The 21,682-nt window shown below is 38.2% G+C and overlaps 2 protein-coding genes across 2 annotated transcripts; both read right to left on the bottom strand.

The window, feature by feature from the left end:
• Window positions 1–1,754: 1,754 nt before the first annotated feature.
• Window positions 1,755–6,894, bottom strand: LOC118567301 (probable G-protein coupled receptor). The gene is made up of 2 exons (XM_036152122.1): window positions 6,810–6,894; window positions 1,755–4,652 (listed from the first exon to the last, which is right to left on the bottom strand). Exon 2 carries the CDS (start codon window positions 4,598–4,600, stop codon window positions 3,305–3,307), a length of 1,296 nt encoding a protein of 431 aa, XP_036008015.1. The 5' UTR covers window positions 4,601–4,652; window positions 6,810–6,894; the 3' UTR covers window positions 1,755–3,304.
• Window positions 6,895–8,490: 1,596 nt separating this feature from the next.
• On the bottom strand, window positions 8,491–21,163 carry LOC105927172 (poly (ADP-ribose) polymerase family, member 3). Its single transcript, XM_036124552.1, is given in 13 exon segments — window positions 8,491–9,207; window positions 11,575–11,718; window positions 11,805–11,982; window positions 12,060–12,146; window positions 12,245–12,400; window positions 12,488–12,711; window positions 13,485–13,623; window positions 13,714–13,893; window positions 20,360–20,383; window positions 20,386–20,487; window positions 20,565–20,691; window positions 20,693–20,737; window positions 21,021–21,163. Coding segments are annotated over 12 exon segments (1,575 nt in total). The 5' UTR covers window positions 20,731–20,737; window positions 21,021–21,163; the 3' UTR covers window positions 8,491–9,031.
• Between the last annotated feature and the right edge of the window lie 519 nt (window positions 21,164–21,682).

Raw genomic sequence — 21,682 nt, forward strand, 5'->3', positions numbered from 1 at the left:
TTTTAAAGGCTACACTAAGGTTATGACATTCTGTGTCAACATGAATGTTAAAATCACCCACTATAATAACCGTATCAGTATTTAACACCAAATCAGATAAGAAATCTGACAACTGAGTGTAAGGGCCTGGTGGACGATACAAAACAACAAACAGAAGAGGTTTTATTGCTTTGCATTTTGGATGAGGGAAACTGAGGGTTAAATGTTCAAAAGAACTGTAGTTATTAATTGACCTGGGACTAATTAATAAATCAGACTGAAAGATGGCAGTTGACACCAAAGAAAACAAGTCTTTGCAGTTTTGCCCCTGAGGCTGTGGAAAAACCTGTTTTCAAACTTGAGTTTCATTCAGTTACCAGATAAAAAAAAACTGTTTACGCCCCATTTATGCACACACTTGCCAATGCTTTAAATGAGCAGAAATAATTCATATAAATGTTCCTCTGCAGGCTCAACATTTATTAGTCTGCCTGTCTTAGTGTATTTACATCGTCCAATTTAGATTTTTTATCAGTATTTCTACAGTATTTATTATGTTGCACGCTACTTTTGAAATTTGTCTGTGAAAAACACTTTATAAGTCAAACATTCCCTTGTTATTTTATATTGCACAATTTTGATAGCCACACCATGGTTGGGGCAAATATAACAATTAAAACAAGCCAGAAAATCTCACCCCTCTTTCCCACAAACAACTTTGAAAGATATGAAAGCTGTGGTCAGAGCTCTGTCACTCCTGTTCGTCTAGATGCTTTTGATAAAAGAATACTGGGTGTGCTGTGCTGAGAATTGTGCAATGTTCCCATTTGTATTCACTGGTTTTCATTTTATCAACAACTGTAGCTCCAGAAGATGTTTCGCTTGAGCTCTGCATTGATCACAGTGGAGGCACAGATTCATAAAATGTATCATTAGATTGGGTGAATTACCACGCCTGTGATTATTATTTTAAATGATAGAGTAACTAAAAAAAAAAGATAAAATTGCTGAAAAATCTGTTCATGCATCCAGTTGAAAAGCTAATACTGTAGTCACACACTTGTTGAAGAGTGTGCATACCTAAATGACACCTACATTGCAGAATGGTGTTTGCTTCTATTTGCTGTAACTACCCTATGCTGTCTTGTACGAGGGCTAATAAAAATAGCAGAGGCCATAAAACAGCACTTTGTTACCTTTCTTTGGTGCATTATCAACGGACAGTAATGATTTCCACTGTAGTTACTATCGCTTCCTTTCCTTATCCATGTCCCTATCATGTTAGTCCATATTGGCAGAGACTTGTCCTATCTTTGTTTGCTCACATGTGAATGATTTTTATCGGACTCAGTCTTTATTTGAGCAGACCTGAATAAAAAAGTATTCATCCAGCCAGAGGGATGTTTTCTTGCTTTGTGAGCCTGCTTTATCTTAAATGGTAACAGAGAGAGAGATGACATTAAAATCTAATAACTATTTTATGCAGGAATTCTGAGATATGGTCCCTACCTCTCCTGAGAGTTTCTCTCCCTAAACACGAAGATGATTCATTATGCAATAAATAACAATAAGAACACCCATGACTTTGCAAATCCCATCTGATACTCAGATAACATTTATTATGTGTAAATATATTACCACTGGTATAAGAAATTAAATCATAGCATCATTGTGGAGGCATTGATGAGTCGGATGGAACACAGTCACACATTTTTAAAGCTAAATTATCCATCTGAAAACATGTTTTATTGTAATTAATCCCAAAATCTGCTCCCTTGCCAAAGCAAGAGCAGTTTTGATAAGTATGCCAGATATAAAGCGAGGAAAATGTATCACAGTGTATAGTTCACGTTAGAAGTTTGCACACACTCATCTTGGTCATTATGCTATAACAAGTTAGTGCTTTAATGCTTTAAACATGTTTTTTTTTACAATATTTAATGACTAAACAATGTAAATGTTCTGTGATTTTTGCAAAACCAGAATTGGGTGATCAGGTTTAAATTTATAGTGGATTCTCTTCTACTCTGCAAAGGGTCAAAATTAGACATACACACACAACTGTGTACACATAATATTTGGTTAAATGTTCCTTAGCAAGCTGCCACAAAGCCATAGCCTTTTTGTTACCATCAACAAGGTTCTAGCACATTTCCTAGCAACATTCAATTTCAATAATCTGACCCAAAGTGTCACCTTTCACTGAAAGGAAAGGTTCCTTAGGAGATTTAAGAGCAACCCAGAAGACACCAAGGCTCTAACCATCATCAGGTGGAGGGTCCTGGCGCACCAGTGACGATGTCCACTGTAAAACCAGTTTTATATTACCATTGACCAATAATGCCAAAGCAAATAAAAAAAAACTCCAAATTTACACCTACCAGAACCACTGACGTTTGCAGCTGTCCACATGGACAGGTCAAATGTTATATCAGAAAAAAGATATTAGATTCATAAGACGCTTAACTATCCCTATTTGCCCACAATGGCTAAAAGTATGTTTGAAGAACTCAAGGTGAGGGTTTCAAACCTGAAATCACCCGTATCAGCTTTGAAGTTTGGTGTTTTAGCATCCTGGTGTGGGTTTGTTTCAGTGCCAGTGGTACTGGTCCTTCTCAAAAAGTGAGTGGGATAACAAGCTGGTAGAAACTTTGTTACAGTCGTTCCAATAAGACTAAGATCCCAAAGACCCATCAAAACTGATTTTGGAGCGGATAAAGCAGGTTAGAATGGCCCTGACCTCATATTTGTTGAAAATGTATAGATTGTGCAAATCTGTGCAAAGAAACCATCTAGTTTAAACAAGCTTTTCCAATTCTGCAGAAAACAATGACATTTAGTCAGAATTACAAGAAGCTTGTTGATAGCAACACAAGGCCATTGCCATGGGGGTGCGTGCAAATGCTTGGACCTGATGTATAACCTTGAATTCAAAATAAAACTTGTGCACCCAGAAGTTGTTTTTCAAAAATTATTGAAGTTGTATGTTTGTATAATAATTCTACCCTGCAAGATGAACAGTCCTAATAAATCAGGAAACAAGTTAATTTAAGTTTGTCATCTAAGACCATGATGAGCGCATGTAAACTTCTGACTGAAACTGCAAATATTTTGGTGTTAGTATGCAGCCACTTTTAGCTTATTTTTTTTAACAAGGACAATTATTAAATTCGTTAAGAGCACAAATCTAAGAAAAATCAACAAAATAAAGTAATACAATAAATAAGCAGCCTATTAATTTGTGTTCCAGGAAACAACACAAGTGGCCTATACTTAAACGTTTTTGTGTTTCATTTCTGCACTGTGTTCCGTAGTTTGTTAAAATCTATGCATGCCCGTCTGGTATTTGTCCTGGGATAACATTCGCCTGGTTTAATGTGTTTGTGGGACTGGGGTTAGAACAGCTGGAGCGTCTCTCCAGTGTGCTGGCGGTTCTCTGAATGAACTGAAGGAAGTTCTCCTGAAATGACGCTTCTTGGCTGGAGGCTCCAACCTCCGTGGGCTGGTTCAGGCAGCAACGTCGAAACTTCACCAGCTCGTCTCTGATTTGTCTGTTTAGGAGGCCGTAGAAGAACGGGTTAACTGCGAAGGAAGAGTAGGCCAGCCAGGTTACCGCTTCCTCTAAGTCCCCCGGGCTCTGCATGGAGCCGGTCAGAGACATTTGAACATGGAAGATGAAGTACGGCAACCAACAGACCAAGAACTGGCCCACGATGAACACCAATGTTATTGCAGCTTTCCCCCCACTGAAGGCCCTCTCTGGAGACAGTCTTTGAGGCAGCGTGCGGGTGGTGGCGATCATGGTCGTTTGGCTGTTGATGGAGTCGGAGCGGTCCTTTGCAGGGCACGTATTCACCCACGTTGGCACAGCTGGCACCTGCTGCAGGGCTGCGGAACGAGCGACCTTATACACGGCGCAGTAAACACTGAAGATGACCACCACAGGAGCTAAGAAACAAATCACACTGAAGAGCACACCAAATACTCTTCTCAGGCGGCTGTGGGTTGCGTGAAGGGAGCAGTGAGCTGCTGCGATGGAGCTCTGAGGTCCATAAGCTGGCCATCCCAACTGCGTGACCAAAGCTAGGAGGAGCGATTTAACCCAGATTAGGACCATCACAGCAATAGCAAGGTTGATGGTCATCTTGACTTCGTAACGCATTGGGTGCACAATGTAGAAGTAACGCTCCAAGCTGATGGCAGTGACGGTGAGGATGGAAAGGCAGATGAGGAAAACGTTGAGAAAGATGTACACCTGGCACTCCAGAACAGTGAACACCACCGTGCCGAAGAACGGCGAGCTAGATATGATGCCCAAAGGCATCAGGAGGAGGGCGCACAGCAGATCTACTGCACACAGGTGACACACAAAGGCAAACTTCTTCAGGTGAGGAGCGCGGGCTATGGCCACCATCACACCAGCGTTGGCCAGCAGGGCGATGAGGTTAAGCGTCACCATGCAGAACAACCCAAAAAGGTCCTTGATTTGGGACTGGGAGCTTGTGACGACGCCAGCACCGGCAGGGACAGTGGGATCTGGCCCCGAAGGGCCACTGGTAGAGTTGGCAACAGAAGGATCGGAAACAGAGGGGATCATGGACCCAGTCATGTCCGCCATCATTTGTTTACTTCCTCCTCCATTTTCAGCTCCGATGTTCCCATGGGTATAACGTCTGTGTTGAAAGAGGAAAAAAAATGTTGGGTTTAACTTTGTGTTATTATGAAAAAATGTATTTGAATTATTTTAAGTGCATTCAGGTTTAATCAAATTAGAATATACATTCCGACTAGGCTCTTTTCTGAGATTAAAAGTTAATTTTGAAATTAACAACCTCTAAGCATGTATACATTTCATTAAGAACACATTTCTGCATTAAAAATTTTTTTTTTAATGGTCTGATGTAATTTTCTAATCTTAAATATTGTGTTTTTATTAGCTGCAAGCTGAAAATCATCATGATTACCAGAAAGAATAGCTTGAAAACACCAGTCAGTGTGTAATTAATCTATTTATTGTGTTTCACTTATTGAATTTGATTACTGAAATAAATAACATTTTCAATAATTTCCTGATTGATTTTACATGATGGCAGAAAATAAAACAGTAACTAAAGGAAAAGTGTCCAGATCATCAATATCTCTGCTGTCAAATTTATTAAGATTATTTGTTTGGCGAACAAACCAGCAATAGTTTTCAGCATTTTTAACAAATCAAAATGTGAAAAAGTATGAGATCCATTGTATCTAATTTGTATTTTAAAATTAAAATCTGTGTAATGTAGTTTAGTTTATTGAAATATTTCAAAGTTAGAAAACAAAGCAAGAGCAAAACTTATCAGAAATGCAAAAGTGAATATAGAAAAGGAGTAGGTAGAAGTGAAAACTTGTTATGCCTTAGCTCCTTTTGACTATATCGCTTCCCTAAATCATGTACATCCCCAATAAAACAAACACTGCCATCCCTAAGTTCCAGTTGCCACATTATACAGTAATGATGTGTAATAAAAGCAGCTAATGTTTGAATAACTTGTGGCAGAAAGGTACACAGAGTAAACGTCACTACAACCAAACCTCAGCTAAATATCTCTCCATAATGTTGATTTTTTTTCGATTGTTTTTTAAGTTCATTTATGTTTTGGGTTTTTTAAATTATCCCATTGTCTTCAAGTATGACCCCTTTCTCAGTCATTAAATATTTTTTTATATTGCTTGTAAATTGTTTCTTGACCAGAACATATAGTCTCAGTGTAAATCCAGCTGTTATGTGAAGGCCTCTGAGGATTGTTAGATAATATTAGTCAGCAAACAGCCCCATTAAGACCGGGGAATGCAGGAGAAATTGTTGCCGTTGTTGAAAGAAAGCCATAAGACGTCCTCCTCGCCGTTTGCCACCAGCCATGTAGGGGACCCAGCAGGAAGAAGGTGCTATAACCAGATGGGAACTTTGGGAAATGTAACTTTTTAGCCAATAAGAAAAACCGTGGTTGAAAACTGATACTGAACATCTTCAGGAACTTACCATATCCAAGCTAAACACAAGGCAATCCAGGAAGAAATCCTTTTGGAGGCTGTGATACACTTTAGACGGTGGTGGAGGTTCGCCTTACAGCAGGATGACATCCCTGAACCCACAGCCAGAGCTATGAGGGACTAGTTTAGATCAAAGTGAATTTAGCTGATAAACTGTCCTAGTGAAATCCAGCTGAGAATCTGTGCTAAACCCTAAAAACGAACGATCACAGACATCAGACTGAGAGCATGAGCTGTTTTTGCAAAGAATGTGCAAATGTTTCTGTCTAGATGTGCAAACTGCAAATGTTAGAAACCATGTCTAATTTTCCTTCTACTTCAGCATTTAGGAACTATTTTGTGTTGATCTTTCACATGAAATCCAAATAAAATACTTTGAAGTCTGGGGTTGTAAGGTGACGTTTTGTGTAAAACGTCAAGGGGTTATGATTACTTTTACAAAGCATTGTACATTCATACAGATAAAATGAGATTTTACTGTTGTTCTGCACCATCCTTTCAGTACAGTTATTACTCCGTCATGCATAAAGACTAATGTGCAGGGCAATAAAATGTTGTCAACAATATGCAGAACCTCCATAATAAAACTCAACAGCTCAAAATACTGATTGATACTGATTATTTGCAGCAGTTGGGTCTCATGCTTTATTTTTTTATATTATTACACTTCAGAACATATTAGTGTTTGTTTAAGCAGCTTTTGCCCTATTGATAGATGAATAAATGTTAAGTCCAATATTAATGCAAAGAGCTAAATAATAGGAATAATACTGATTTTGATATTTAAGAAAAGGACTTACCCCTTGTTCACTCAGTTTGTTGTCAGGTTTAAAGCAGTTGCTTTAAGTTCAAGTCCACAACTTACTCGCAAAAGCAAGGAGAAGAGGTGCTTTATTTAATTTTCACTAAAAGTATTTTAACTATTTATCCACAGCTTGTTAAAAAAATAAAAACTTTCCAAGGTTTGGCTTTTCAGAAGATAGCAGGACTGCATTACCATTTACATTCCCGATTAAAAAGAAGAACCAATATAAAAAAATATTCCATTATGGGTTTGATGGTAAATTATTTCCACTCTTTTTCCTCCCCCCTCCTCTGATAACCCTCTGGGTCCTGTCCTGCGCTGTGTATGGCAGTGACTGTCACACATTGTTTTGTGTAATGGTGCACACTGAAGTTTTTTTCCCTTTTGCTATCACACACACACACACACTACTGTCCCACCAGGCTCTCCTGGGTCTTAGTTTCCTCCTATTTAAGGAACAAAATTGATCTCCCTAATACCATAGAGCCACTTGTCACAAAAACATGTGAAACAAGATAGAAACCCCATGGCTGATGGAAGCAACAACACCCATTGAACTTTTTCTGATTTTTTTTCCATTTTACCAATACACACCCCAGAGTATTTATAAGGGTTTATATTATAGCAGAAAGTTGTGCTTCAGAAAAGTGGAAGATACACAGAACTTTTTTTTTTTATACAAATACAAATCTGTGGTGTGTGCTCTGATATACTCTAATAAAAACCCAATTCAGCCGATTGCCTTCAGAAGTCACTAGTGTGTCATTTGGCCTCAGTATTAAATGCAGCTGTTTTTTAAAGGCCTCAGAGGTTTGTTAGAGAACAAACAGCATCTTTAAGACCAAGAAACACAGCAGACAGGGCAGGGAGAAAGCTGCGGAGATGTTTAAAGTAGGGTTAGGTTTTAAAACAGCATCCCAAATTTTAGATAACTGTTCAGTCATTCACGTGAAAATGACCAACCAAACCTACCAAGATGTGGGCGTCAACCTAAGCTGACAGAATGGCCATAGAGAGCATTATTCTGAGGTCACTGACAATTCTGGAGCCGCTACAGCGACCCGCATCTGATGGTTCAGTGATCCAATCGCACATCAACCTGAACAAACTATCCTCACAGCCCGGCACAATGGGCCCCAGAGGGGATTCTTTCTCCAGCAGGGACAGGAAAGACGATGACCGGTTAATGGATTTAGTTACATACCTTTCCAACTCTGGAAAAAAAACCTGTTAGACGCTGCAAAGGACTCAAAGTGGAGGTTTGCTGGAGAAACCAAAGGTCTCTTGTTTCAAATGTATAATTTAATAAACAGGAATATTTATAACATTCCCCTGTATGGTGGCTAGCAATGTGAAAAAATTAAGAAATTCGTGACGCAATGATTTCCTGAACGCAGACAAGTTTGTGTATTTGAGTTTATTGGACCATTAAAGGTTAGTTTTTCTCAGTGCAAAATAAACAGTTTGTTGGTCAGTAGGCTGCAGGTTGACACAATCCTAAGTGTGTAAAGATATTAGCAATTTGCATATGAAATCACATTGGATTACCCTGGGCCTTTTTTTTTTTTTACTGGGTTTTGAAACCGTTCATCACAAGATGCACTTCATACCTCTTTAAAACATACTTGAGCTTCCAATCTGATCCTGCTCTGGTTCTGTTATCTAGAACATGGAGGTGCAAACCTATGCTGGAAATCACTTCCAAATAACTCAAAGTCATATTTTTTAAAGAGACCCTTCTGTCACACGCTTTCTTATGATCTCTAAAAAAATGTTCCAAACAGAAATTCCTTGTTTTTTCACCTCTTGTTAGCTAACCTTGAGGAAGTACAACTTTTGCATATCTTTACATCTAGTATGTTTTGAAATATACTTTTCTGAATGCCAATCCTTAAGTAAACATATAACCTTTTACGAAAAAGTTGTAGGATATCATTTAAAACCCCCACAGTGCAAACAAACCCTTTGGCATCTAAGCATGGTGAACTAAGAATGACAAAATGATTAAGAAAGATCATCATCTTTTATAGAGTAGGGAACATTATTGTTATTATTTATCTAATAAAATATGTGCAAAAGCAAAGTACATTCTATGGGTCATGCATACGATTATAAGGCACAGAACAGAAAGAGGCATTTACGTATATGCACTATTGCTGCAATAACTAGACCTTATACCTGCAAAATCCCATTAATCAATGAATTAATGCAGACTAATTAATCATTTATTTCTATCTCAAGTAGGTAGCGAAGGCGGCACTGGCTCTCTTTGTAGATCAGGTATTCACTTTGACAAAAGCTGCTCTTGGCATACTGGGGCTGTTTGATGGCCTTTCCCTGAGGAACAGTAACCTCCTTTCCTTCAATGGTGATGACGATGTCCTTGGACGGATCTGCAAACAAAACAGACAGACCGATTCAAATCAGCCCCCTGGAGCTCTGTAGTGCAGGGAAACTCCTCAGATCAGACCTTTTTACAGGCTTTTACTGCTTTTTTGTTACCATAGAAATGCTGGACACTTATAGGTAAAAACAACCTATTATCCCACATTGCATCCCTGATTTTCTTGCCATTTGATATGTTTATGACCCCTGTATGATGATCAATAATTTGTTTCAATGGCTTTCAATACACATCGAAATGTCTTGAATAATCCTAAATCTGCTTCTTAGGCTAAAGGCTTTCGATCAATTAACCATGATCATTAAAAGTTGTAACCTCAGATAACGATTCTGTGAAAACTGAAATGTAGGACTGCCTTTTTATTCCTTAGGCGATTACATGGAGACAACCTTGAGTGTTTGAGGGCAAAATAAAAGATAAATAAAAATTTTCTACTGCAAGTTCTCTGGTTTGAATCCCACAGACTGCCATTCTGGGTCCCTGAGCAAGACCTTTAGCCCCAGAATGCTCCCCGGATGATGCACAGTGGGAGAGTGGCAGCACACTGCTCTCTAAAGAATGATTTGAATGCAGACAATAAATTTCCCTGGCATGTTCAAAGTTGCAATGTCCAATAAAATAAAAAATTAAATAAAAATTAAATTAATGAAAAAAAAAACCTGATTAGATAGAACCCTGATTAGAAGAAAAAAATTTTTCTCAATAGAGATGAGACTGATCAATTCCATTAGTGCCTAGTAAATTCTTAATACATTATTATAAGTTAGAAGTAGCCTTCAAATTCCCTAAAGCGCTGATTTTGTGAGTAATTGGGTAAGATAACAAGATTGACTTTACTATCCAAAGGAAATTTGTCTTGGATAGAAACTCAGACTGCTGGAAGAATATAAAATCCTTAAACCTCACAAAACATTGACACTTTTATCAACTTTATCCCACAGTATATTGTAAAGGGGTAAATAAAATAGAGGAAGCTGATCTGGCATAAGAACTGCAAGTTTCTTGTAATGCATGTTTTTGGTGGTATTTCATTCTTCTTATTGCATGCTAAAAATCAAAACTACAACACCAAGAGACGCACGGTTATCTTCTGCAGAGACTATAATTCTAAAGCTGCGGTAAGTTTAGTGTAAATTTCTTTTTAAAATATTTATGTAAGAAGTCATTATGTCCTGACAGTGAAACATCAGCCGTTTGCAGAAATGAACCACTCCCGGTCAGAAACAACCAATCAGAGCCAGGAAGAATGTACGGCTCTGATTGGTTGTTAGCAGTGTCAAACCCTCTTGTGTACTCGCTGCTCACACCCCCTCTCCCGCACAGCGCTGCCATCATTTAAGCTCAGGAAAACTGCAAAAGCAGGTTCCTGGAGCGGCACCTGCTCAGAAAACAAAGAGCCAAAAACGGGAGCAGCACGTCAGGCTGTGAAGGGAGGGCTGTAGCGAAGCAGAGTGCCACGCTGCTTTTATGGTGGCATTTTATGGGCAGGGAGGGACTAAGACCTGAGAGGCAGCCCAGCTGGTCTATTCCGTCTAAGAAGATTTAGTTCTTCGCAAAACACTTTTTTAGTTCTATCTAAAATGATGAAATTTTGCTAATTGCTCCTTTAAAGGCATACTATGCAACATTTTTCAGTTAATTAATGTGTTCCATACCGTTTTGGATGATTAAATGAGTCATTTCAGGTCGAACAAAGGTTTTCTCGGCCGCCCTGGGGGTCTGTGGGGGAAATACCGCACTTGCAATAGCAAGAGCTCACGGCCCGCACACACAGAAGTCTCGCTTTATGGTGAGAACTCCATGTGTTTTTGCCCTGTCATTCACTATATGCACCGCGAAAGCAACAACAAAGAACCGCATGTTAACGTCAAATAAACATGCAAGTATATCGAGTTTTATTATTATTTTTTTTTTATTTTATTTTTTTTTTATGTTGGCAAGACGCTACTGCGGCGGCCGCGCCGGCTGCCGCGGCCGCCGCAGTAGCGTCTTGCCAACATAAAAAAAAATAAAAAAAAATAATAATAATAAAACTGGCGAGGCGGCCGCGGCTTGGCGGCGGCGACCGCCTCGCCAAGATAGCGCTGCGGGAAGCTTGATGTTCATACCTTCACTGTGTTAGTCATTGTTTGTACTGCCGTTTTTTTCCACTTTTCGTTGCGTTCGCCTGTCTGCTAAGCTCAAAACAACCGCGCCTGGCTTGACAGAGAAACCAGAACAGCTGAGCATCTTTACGACAGTGCACTTTTACTTTCGCCCTCTGGGGGGAGCCTCGCTGGAAAATCAACCCCGGTTGCATAGTATACCTTTAAGAACAAGGTCATTTGTAGGTTGTTACTGCGCTAAAGTATTTTACCTGGTTCAACGCTGCCTCGTGCCACCACACTGTCATAACCTGCAGGAGCCTTCTTCAAAGTATGGTCATCTTTGGTAATGGTGAACTCTTTGCCAAGAGCCACTTCACTCAGAAACATCACTCCAGTGTTCTTTGAGGTATGCACTAAAAAGAAGTAAAATACATTTCAGTCAAATATAAAATTAAGATTTCAAAAGATTTTCAAGAAACGGTCTAAGAAGGTGTCTCACCGTAACCAATGGATTTGGAGTTTTCCGAGGCAAAATAGATCCCTCTGCCAACACGGCCCCCTGAGTGGGGCATGATCCGAAGACCACTTTTGAGGATAGCTGCCACCACTGCTATGTTTGTGCCATGCCACAGCAGGCGGCGGTTCTCCAGACTGTCGTTCTCACTGAAGCGTCCTCCCTTAGAGTTGCAGGGGGTTACACCACTGGCTTTTGGACTTCTTCATGACAAGAGCAAAACTGGCAGAAGCGCCTTACCTCGGTCTCCCGATCCACTTCCCAAACATTGACAATCTTTGGCTTCCGATAGTCCCCTGCAGTCGCCGTCGTGTATTTCTCGATGATCTTTAATGCAAAAATTAAACCCAAAAAAACATGAAATACTACAGGAGTTGAATCATGACAATTGTTTTCACGGCTAATTATGATTTAGGGGATATTACCTTATACATTTCTGTACTTTTAGCCAGCAACGAGAGCTTGCATTTAAGAGAGATGTAGTCTTGGTCGATAGGATGGGGAACTTTCTCTATCATCTCTTCCTGAGCCTTCTCCGTTTCTGATTTCAGTGTCTGGGCGAGCTCAATGTCTGCCAGCACCTTAACAACAGCATTTAAAAAAGGACATTAGAGCTGACAGAACGTTCGAAAAAGACCACAAATACCCCCCCCGAGTGAAAATCGTACCATAAGCATCTCCTTCTTCTGTTCGACAATCTCTTTGGTGTTGATGGTTGGCGGTCTGTTCCTGCCGAAGTTATGAGGAATTGTGGTGAAGAACTTCGATGAGAGTTCTTCCAGGCGTCCTTTTCCACCTTTTTGGTTCATTGCAGCTTCGATCTCCTCCAAAACGTCAAAACCCTTTGCAATCTGTACCTTACTGAGCTTACCCAAAGGCATCTTCTTGATGTCTGCAAAATGATTAAAAAAATAACGCACACTGGTCAAATCAAGGGTTTCAATTACTATGAAGGCTTTCAGCATATGTGCGGATGTGTGCATTTCTCCGCAGCTAGAACCTCAATTTCATCGGGAGTGCAGCAAATACCGAACTTTGTGTGCCAGCAGCCTCACAATGTCACTTTTTGACTGGCATGAAGAGCGTAAGCTGGTCATTCCAGATGATTAGTGAGATCCTCCCTTCTTTTGCAACAGGACCGAGCCCAGCTTCTTATTTTCTGATGAAGGGCCGTAGATCGTGGTGAACTTACAACTACTGCTACCAGGCTCATCCAGGCAGTACCCAGGAATGAGATAGGCTGCCATAACAACCACAATTTTATTATTGGAGTTTTGTGCATGCTTGAAAAGGTCAGAGAATATTAGCGCTCCGTCAGGGATGATGGGGGAAGCGTGCTGCAATCTGGCCACATGCGCCATCTCCAAGACCCTAGAGACACCATGCACAATAAGGTGGTAAAGTGTGGAGGAGCCACAGGATATTATTTTAGATGTAGACAACAAAAAAAGCACCATGATAAATGACAGGTCAAAAAAATTTAGCAGAGCTAAATTTTTTTTGCAAAGATTAGGAGAAGCCCCAACCTGATCTTCGATCTTCTTACTTTACTACACTTTGAAGCAAAACTTTAGGCCAATCTTTTTTAAGCACAGGGATCTACTCCAGCCTATATAAACACAGTTTAATGGAAAATGATTGGTCAGGTGAGAAACGCATACGCACCTAAATTCATGCATTCCATCGCCTCCTTGAACATGTCGTTGCTGAAAATGAGCTTGATTAGTTTCTGTGTAGCTCCATCAAGAGTGCACGGCAGGACATTTTGGGAGACTTTCACTGCTCTTCCATCAACAGTGTCCACCTGTGGGTCCAAAAAGCACATGCATATGAAAACACAGCAGCTGTGGCTACTAATAGCTTTGTGCTGCACATGGACAAGCCGTTCTATTACCTTGACCTCAGCATCCTGCTCGCCGTCCACCTCAATCAGTGTGTACTTCCCAGGGTGAGAGACGAAGTTCGCCCGCTCTCCCCAGCTGTTCTTTGTCTTGTCTTTAAACTTCTTCTCAAAATCCTTCACAGCCAACTCAGGCTTAGCAAACGGAGTCAGTTTGTTTTGTCCCATTTCCCCCTGAATAAAAGCAAAAAAAATAAATAAAAACTTGTTTTAATGTACTCATTATTACCAGTGTTTATTTACCATGCAATGGGATAACAAATATTTTTCTTATGTAATAACATACCGCCACCGAAAAGAGTTATCTGCTTTATGCAATATGGATTTGAAGGTTTTTAAAAATCTTAACATCAGACAAAACGTAAAAAGAATTTAAATCAAAATGAAAAAATATGTCCTGAACCCAGGGTTTTTACCTGTGGACCAGGTACTATTGGTGGTACCTTGCCCTTAGAGGCCTCACAAGCTTATTAAACAAACAGTTATGTCCAAAAAGCTGGTTCAAGGACCTGATCCTGCCCAGATTTTAACTATGAGTAAGGAGAATTGGTTAGTTTGAACTGTAAGGCCCGCTCCCAACAGTTTTCCCCTACATGAGAAACCCTCCTTCTCTCCCTCCTGGTCTCCTCCCAGTAGACATTGCATGAGACTAAATACGTATCTCAAGCTCGTGCACAATCCTCAAGGCCTTCATCGAGGGACCCCTTTCTTTGTTTTTGTTTGTTTTTTTTTGCATAAATTGCTAAATCTCGGGTAAATTATATGTTCTTCTGAGAATGGTTAACACCCTTTGTATGTCATTGGCAGAGAAAGTGTCCCTGGTGTCCTCGGTTCACTCTTCGCTCGATTATGCAATCAGTCAACAGTTAAAATTCTGACTTCAAAGGGACACTCCCTGTTCATGTTTTTTTTTTTTTTTTTCCAAATTAGAACTTTGAACTACTGTGTAAGACGGTATATTAAATCACCATCCCCTTTTTAATTTGTTTTATTTAAAAATCTGTTTTATTTAAAATCTCCAACCACACATTTGTGTTGCCAATTACATTTTTGCGTTTTCTCCCCTATTTTGCTTATTTCCTCTAATAATCCTCTATTACTGTGGTTCTAAAGGTATTTCAATATGGCGACCTAAAAAGTGTTAATTTTTTTGAGGTGTTGCTAGTTTTCAAGTTCCAGAACCTCTGACTTAAACCATATTTTTTGTGGTGGCAGTGCACCTTTTTTGAGGCAGAGAATATATGAAATTGGTGATGAGGGTTACAGTGATGTGAAAGTGCTCCCCTCCTGATTTCTTATGGTTTTGCATACAAGTTTAAATATTGGTAGGCAACACAAGTAAACACAGGACACAGTTTTTAAGTTAAAGTTTTAATATTAAGATAGAATATTATATTAAGAAATAAATACAAACCTACATGCCCTGTGGGACAAAGTGATTGCCTTCCCTTGTGAAAACATATGGTGGTTTATCACACCTGGGTTCACCTTCTCTAGCCACACCTGTTCTCAATCAAGAAGTTCCTTAAATAGGACCTGCCTGACAAAGTGAAGGACATGAAAAAGCTTACGACATGATGTGGAAAGAAGGATTTTTGATAAAATTAAAGAAGATGGGAATTGGGGGTTCAATGTTTAATTGGATAAATGATTTTCTCAATAATAGATCAATACAAGTAAGAATAGGGAAATAATTATCAGAAAATCTTTATTTTGAAAATGGTATTCCTCAAGGAAGTATAGTTAGTCCATTATTTTTTTCCATTATGATTAATGATATGTTTGAGGATGTGGAAAATAATATGGGTGTTTCTTTATTTGCTGATGATGGAGCAATTTGGAAGAGGGATAAAATATAAGTTTCATCGTTAAAAAAGTTCAAGAAGCCATTAATAAAATAGAAGATTGGTCTTTTAGATGGGGATTCAAGATTTCTGTAGATAAAACTAAGATTTTGTTTTTACAAGGAAAAAAGTTTCTGAAGAATTAAAGTTACAAATTTATAAATATGATTTGGAAAGGGTAAAACAATTAAAATTTTTGAGTATATGGTTGGATGAAAGGCTTACTTGGAAAGTTCATATTGAGAAGATGATTGATAAATGCAAAAGAGTTATAAATGTTATGAGATTTTGGTTGGGAATGAATGGGGAGCTGAGAGGAAGGTATTGAAATCAATTTATACAGGATTAATTAGGTCTGTTTTTGATTATGGATGTATAGCTTTTGGTTCAGCATCAGTTTCATTACTTAAAAAAATGGATATTGTTCAGTATCAAGCTTTGAGATTATGCACAGGGGGCATAAGAACTACACCAACTTCAGCATTACAAGTAGAAATGGGAGAAATGCCACTAAAGTTGAGGAGATTACAATTACTTTCCACTTACTGGTTTCAGTTTGGGAATCATTGTGAAAATCATCCATGTCAAGAAATTTTAAAACCAAGTTGGGAAAAAGGTAAGAAGAAATTAAATCTTTTGGGTGGATAGCAGATTCTAATACAGATCTTGAGTTATCTCAAAAATGGCAGTAGTACAGTTATTAGATCAATACTTCATCCATCTATCCTACCTGAAATTGATGTAGATTTAAGCTTGTTGTATAAACGGAAAATAAACAGGATATTTTAGATTCAATATGGTTGAGCAATATATAGATAAAGAATACTTTGGATATGTAAAAATTTATACAGATGCTTCAAAAGATTCAAATAATAGGAATGGTGTTTTCGTTTGTAGTTCCAGAATTTAATTTTAAATCAGGTAAAAGAATTAGTAATGAAGTTTCAGTTTACACAGGAGAAATGTTTGGCATTATGTTAGCATTAGAATGGATTGAAGAAATTAGACCATTAAGAAGTGTAGTTTCTTCAGATTCTAGTTCAACATTATATTCATTTAAAAACAATCATTCAGATAGCAGACCGGATTTATTGGTAGAAATTCAGCAACTATTATTCAGAATTCAAGCAATGGGATTATTGTTTATTTTATATGGATTCCTTCTCATATAGGAATAAAAGGGAATGAGATGGCAGATAAATATGCAAAAAGAGCAAGTAAATACAGTTTAATTGATATAATAATTCATTTAGTAAAGGTGAAATAAAATCAGTAATTAAGAAAAGGATTAGAGCAAGGTGGCAGAAACAGTGGGAAGAAGAAAGAACTGGAAGATGGTTTTTATAATATTCAAAGAAAAGTAGGATTAACGAGGATAACATCAAGGAATAGAAGGGAAGAAACAGTAATGTCAAGATTACGTTTTGGACATACAGGGTTTAAATAGCACCATTATTTAAAATGGGGATTCATGATACAGGAAAAGAGTGATTTTTGTTTTGTTGAAGAAACAGTGGAGCACGTTATATTAGTTTGCAGTAGTAAATATTTTGAGAGAAATGATTGATAAATAGATTACAAAACAGTAAATTAAAGTTAACATAAAATATCTTTTAGACATGAACACCAAATCAGAGGGTTATACTTTATTATTAAGATATCTTAAAAGACTAATTTGATAAAACGGATTTAGTTATTTATTTATTTATTTATTTTTATTATTTATAGTAGTAGGATATTAGAGTAGGTCATCCCGATTCACACTCCATTTCAGTTGGTGGCGATAATGCACCAAAAGTTGTTTGGTTTTTTTAATGGCCAACCGCCATTAAACAAAAAAAGAAGAAGAAGAAGAAGAAGAAGAAGAAGTGAAGGACATCAAAAGACACTGAAATGCTTAACAGTGTGCTGAGAGCCAATGAAATTTAGGAACAAATTAGAAAGAAAGTGGTTGAGATCTATCAGTGTTGAAAAAGTTTCAAAGCCATTACTAAAGCTTTGGGACTCCAGCGATCGTCAGCGAGAGCCATTATCCACAAACGGGGAAAACATCGAACAGTGGTGAACCTTCCCAGGAATGGCTGGCTGACCAAAATTACCTCAAGAACACAGCGACAACTCATCCAAGAGGTCACAAAAGACCTACAAACAGGTCCAAAGAACTGCAGGCCTCACTTGCCTCAGTTAAGATCGGAGTTTATGCCTCCATCATAAAAGACGACGAGGCAAAAAACCACGCTCATGGTAGTAGAGCGCCAAGACAAAACCACCGGTAAGCAAATAGAACAACAAGGCTTCTCAATCTGTCCAGAACATAACTTGATGAACTCCAAGACTTTTGGAAAATAATCTGTAGACTGACGAGACAAAAGTTTTATTTTTTCAGAAGGTGCGTGTCCCATTGCATCTGGCGAAAGAAATCAGAAAGAGAGAAAACACTTTTTCACAACACTGTATGTTGATATTCCAAATATCATCTTTTTTCCCACAAAAAAAAAAAATCCCAATTCAATTTTATAGCAATAACGATAATAGAATATGCTGCTGTTAAAAAATGCATAACCAAGCGTTTAGCTCCTGGGAAAAAATTGGAAGAGATTTCAATAAATGTAGTTTTACTATCTTGTGTCAAGTTTTATTGCTATTTAGCAGTGTTGTATAGAACGAATTAAAAATACTTCACTACTGTACTTAAGTATATTTTGGAGTACTTTATACTTTTCTCGAGTATAAAATGTTTTGATAACTTTTACTTCACTATATTTCTGAACTTAATTGCATACTTTTACTTCAATACATTTTCAATGTTTGGTTTAGTTACTTGTTACAAAAAGAGAGAGAGAGACTCATGCACGCAAGTATTTTGACCCCACCTACTGATTGACTGCGGGACTTGCCTGGGCTTGTTCATCACACCAACAGGATAAGAAGTTGGTTTAGTGGTATAGCAGGTTAAATTAGCTTTGTGGTATAGGTAAAGCATCTAATAGCAGAGAGTCCTAATTTTCTTAATTAAATGATACCTGCAGCAGGTGTATCTATTAGCAGGTTTACCACTTCCTGTAAGTTAACTAGACCTGGTTTATCAATTAACCATGTTCTTAGTATACACCCCCTGGTCTAAATTTTGCCTGCACTTGGTTGTGTACAATTTAAAGTGCATAGCACTGACCTTACTTGAGAAGAAGGAAAACTGAAAGCTTACAAAAAGGTTGTATCTTCTGTCTAAATTTGGTCTAAATTTCTCCTGCACTTGGCTGTTTATATTATTTTAAGTGAATTTGACTTTCTAAGTTTACCAAAATCTAAAAAATTTCATTCAAACTGCATTTGCTTTGTCTTACTTTTTACTTATACTTTTTACTAAATTACTTGAGTACATCTATTTTTACAGTAATTTCATACTTAAGTAGAAGACATTTCAGATTCTTTAAGACTTTAACTCAAGTAATATTTCAGTCAGTGACTTGGACTTTTACCAAAGTCATATTTTGGAGAGGTACTTATACTTTTACTTGACTCCAAGATTTCAGTACTTATACAACACTGCTGCTATTTAGTAAGGCCTACATTAGACTAGTAGGACTCTAAGATGTTTTTAACAGTGCAAAATTTGATTTTCATTTAAAAGAAAACATATATTATTAAGTTTTAAAAAGCACACCGGTATCATAAAAGCTGCTATGTTGGGTGTCCTAAAAATATTTTTCATTTTCCTTTTTGACAAACACTGAACTAAGTCATGTTTAAAAGTACATAGGATAAAAATTCAGCTAACACTGGCCCATACTTTTTAATCTCCACAAAAATTAAGGGTACAAAGCCAGCTCTCATGTTCCTTTACTATAACCGTTATGTCTGTATCCAAAAAGGTTTAGTTCAAGGTCATTTTAATTAAATGATTTACAATACAACTCTTCGATAAAGATTTTGCTAACAAATATTTAATAAAAGTGAGTCTGAAATGAAAATGACAGGACAGGAAAAAATAAAACTGATGTCTGTGCAAATCTACAGAACAAAAATGGGCAGAAACTGTCAGTGACACCAGGATCTCTCTACTGTGGCAGATTGTCAACAAATTATAACTTTTCAAATCTGAAAAAAAATCACATCACCCATCCATGATTCCTTTATGGAGCTATGCCTGAACTTGTCTGGTTAAAAAAATGTTTTTTTACACCAATTTCTGAGTTAAAAGAAGCAATTTTATAATAACTGTCTGGATTCATGTGTTGAGCTCTGCTTTCTGTTGCAGTACTTGAGTCTTGTGGGGGAATCAGCCACGACAGAAGAAAGTACTACTCTAGACCTGAGTTCAGATAAAGCAGACAAAATAAAGAAGAATAAAAGGAAAGTACTTTGGTAAGAATCTGAGTGTTAGGTTTCTCTTTTCTCAACCAGAGGCAGAGGGCCATTCAAACTGAGGCTTCTGTTTGAGGCAGTATCCTGTTTTAAACGGGACCCTTTTTTTCCCCCACTGTCACCACGTGCTTAATCAAGAGTTTAATGCACAATCAAAGCAATTCGCGGAGATTTCTTATGATGCTCTTTTCCCAATTGGTGTTTTGTCATCAATGACTGTACTACCATCAGGATAAACTGAATCTCATAACTCAATCAGAATGTGATTGCATGACTGAATGCGTCAGACTGCATGGGTTTAACTTGAAGTGAATCCGGACCGGATTTGCGGAACGCGATGGTGAAATATCTGAGACGACCATCTGTTTTTATTTGGCTTTATATAAACCGACTTCACTCAAATGGATTTAATTACAGTAGATGTAACCTACCACTCTTCCCCATCTGTTCCATGTGTGTAGTACGAGTTGTTCGCTTGTATAACTTGGATGACGTAAAACTTGTTGTTGTTGTGTCCTATGTTTGTCTGGTTGAGCATGCAGTCGTAGTCCTCGTACACCTGTTGGAGACGATACAGGAGATTGATCACAGTTCAGCCTCGTTTATAGATGCGACAGATAACTGCTGGTGCTCTACCTCTCCTGAAGAAACGGAGCAGTGCTCATCCATCTTCCTTTTGCCTTTAGCTTGTTGCCCCGCAGCCAGGAGCGCTTCTTTTGCGGAGGTGAAGGCATCCTTGGGCTCTTCCTTCACCTTTTTCCCCCTGCTTGGCAGCAGAAGCCGCTCTTCTCTTAGGGGCCATGCTCACGCTGCAAAACCAACACAGGAACTTGCTATGCGTATTGCTGGATATGCTGTCAGGCAGAGCAGGGACAAGCCCCGACTCGCCCAGTGGACCGATCCTAGCCGGATTTTATCAAGATATATTCAAATTATCACGGCTATTTGCGGTATTTACCATTCAAGTATTGCAGTAAGTTATAAAGACATCCATTAAAATGACAAAACATTCAGTTTTGGAATAGTGCTCGCTTCCTGGGTTCACACTAACTATAGAAAAACGAGATTAATGTCCTTTAACAGGGAACTTACCTCTTAAATAACTAATATATGAACAGCGATAGATCTTCAGTCGGGGAATATTCCCAGCAGACACGACACACTTCCTGTTGCTGGCTCACGCTGGTTTATGGGAGCATAGACATGATGTCTGTGAGCATAGGCACAATAGCAGTAGACCCAGTAGACCCCGCATCGACCGCTTTTGCCTATGTGTGCTGACGGGATTTGGGGTCGCCATCTTGGGGCGGTCGACAGCTCAGCTCAGTGTAATGTGTTGACCAGGCATAACTCGTTGAATATTGAACTAATTTTCACGTTTTTTTTTTGTTTTGTTTTTTGTTTTTTTGCTTATAACAAATGGTCCAGTGCGTTTAAATAATCTCGTGGGGTAAAAGTAATAGAATCCTGTGACGGATTATGTATGTTGCCAAACACAGCCACTCATACATTTATAGTTTTTTATTACTACATAAACAAAACACATTTGACATGTATATATATATATATATTATATATATATATATATATATATATATATATATATATATATATATCATATATATATATATGATATATATATATATATATATATTATGCTGTTTAATCACAATGTCTAACAAAGCCCTGTGCATTCACGGAGCAGATGCAAACTTTGGAGAGACTAAGTCACAAGATTTGGACGTGCAGACCTG

The sequence above is a fragment of the Fundulus heteroclitus genome, chromosome 20, assembly GCF_011125445.2.
Source record: "Fundulus heteroclitus isolate FHET01 chromosome 20, MU-UCD_Fhet_4.1, whole genome shotgun sequence".
Classification (NCBI taxonomy): Eukaryota; Metazoa; Chordata; class Actinopteri; order Cyprinodontiformes; family Fundulidae; genus Fundulus; species Fundulus heteroclitus.

Excerpts from the sequence above, each read along its gene's own strand:
- LOC118567301 (XM_036152122.1), bottom strand. The coding sequence starts at position 4,600 with ATGATGGCGGACATGACTGGGTCCATGATCCCCTCTGTTTCCGATCCT.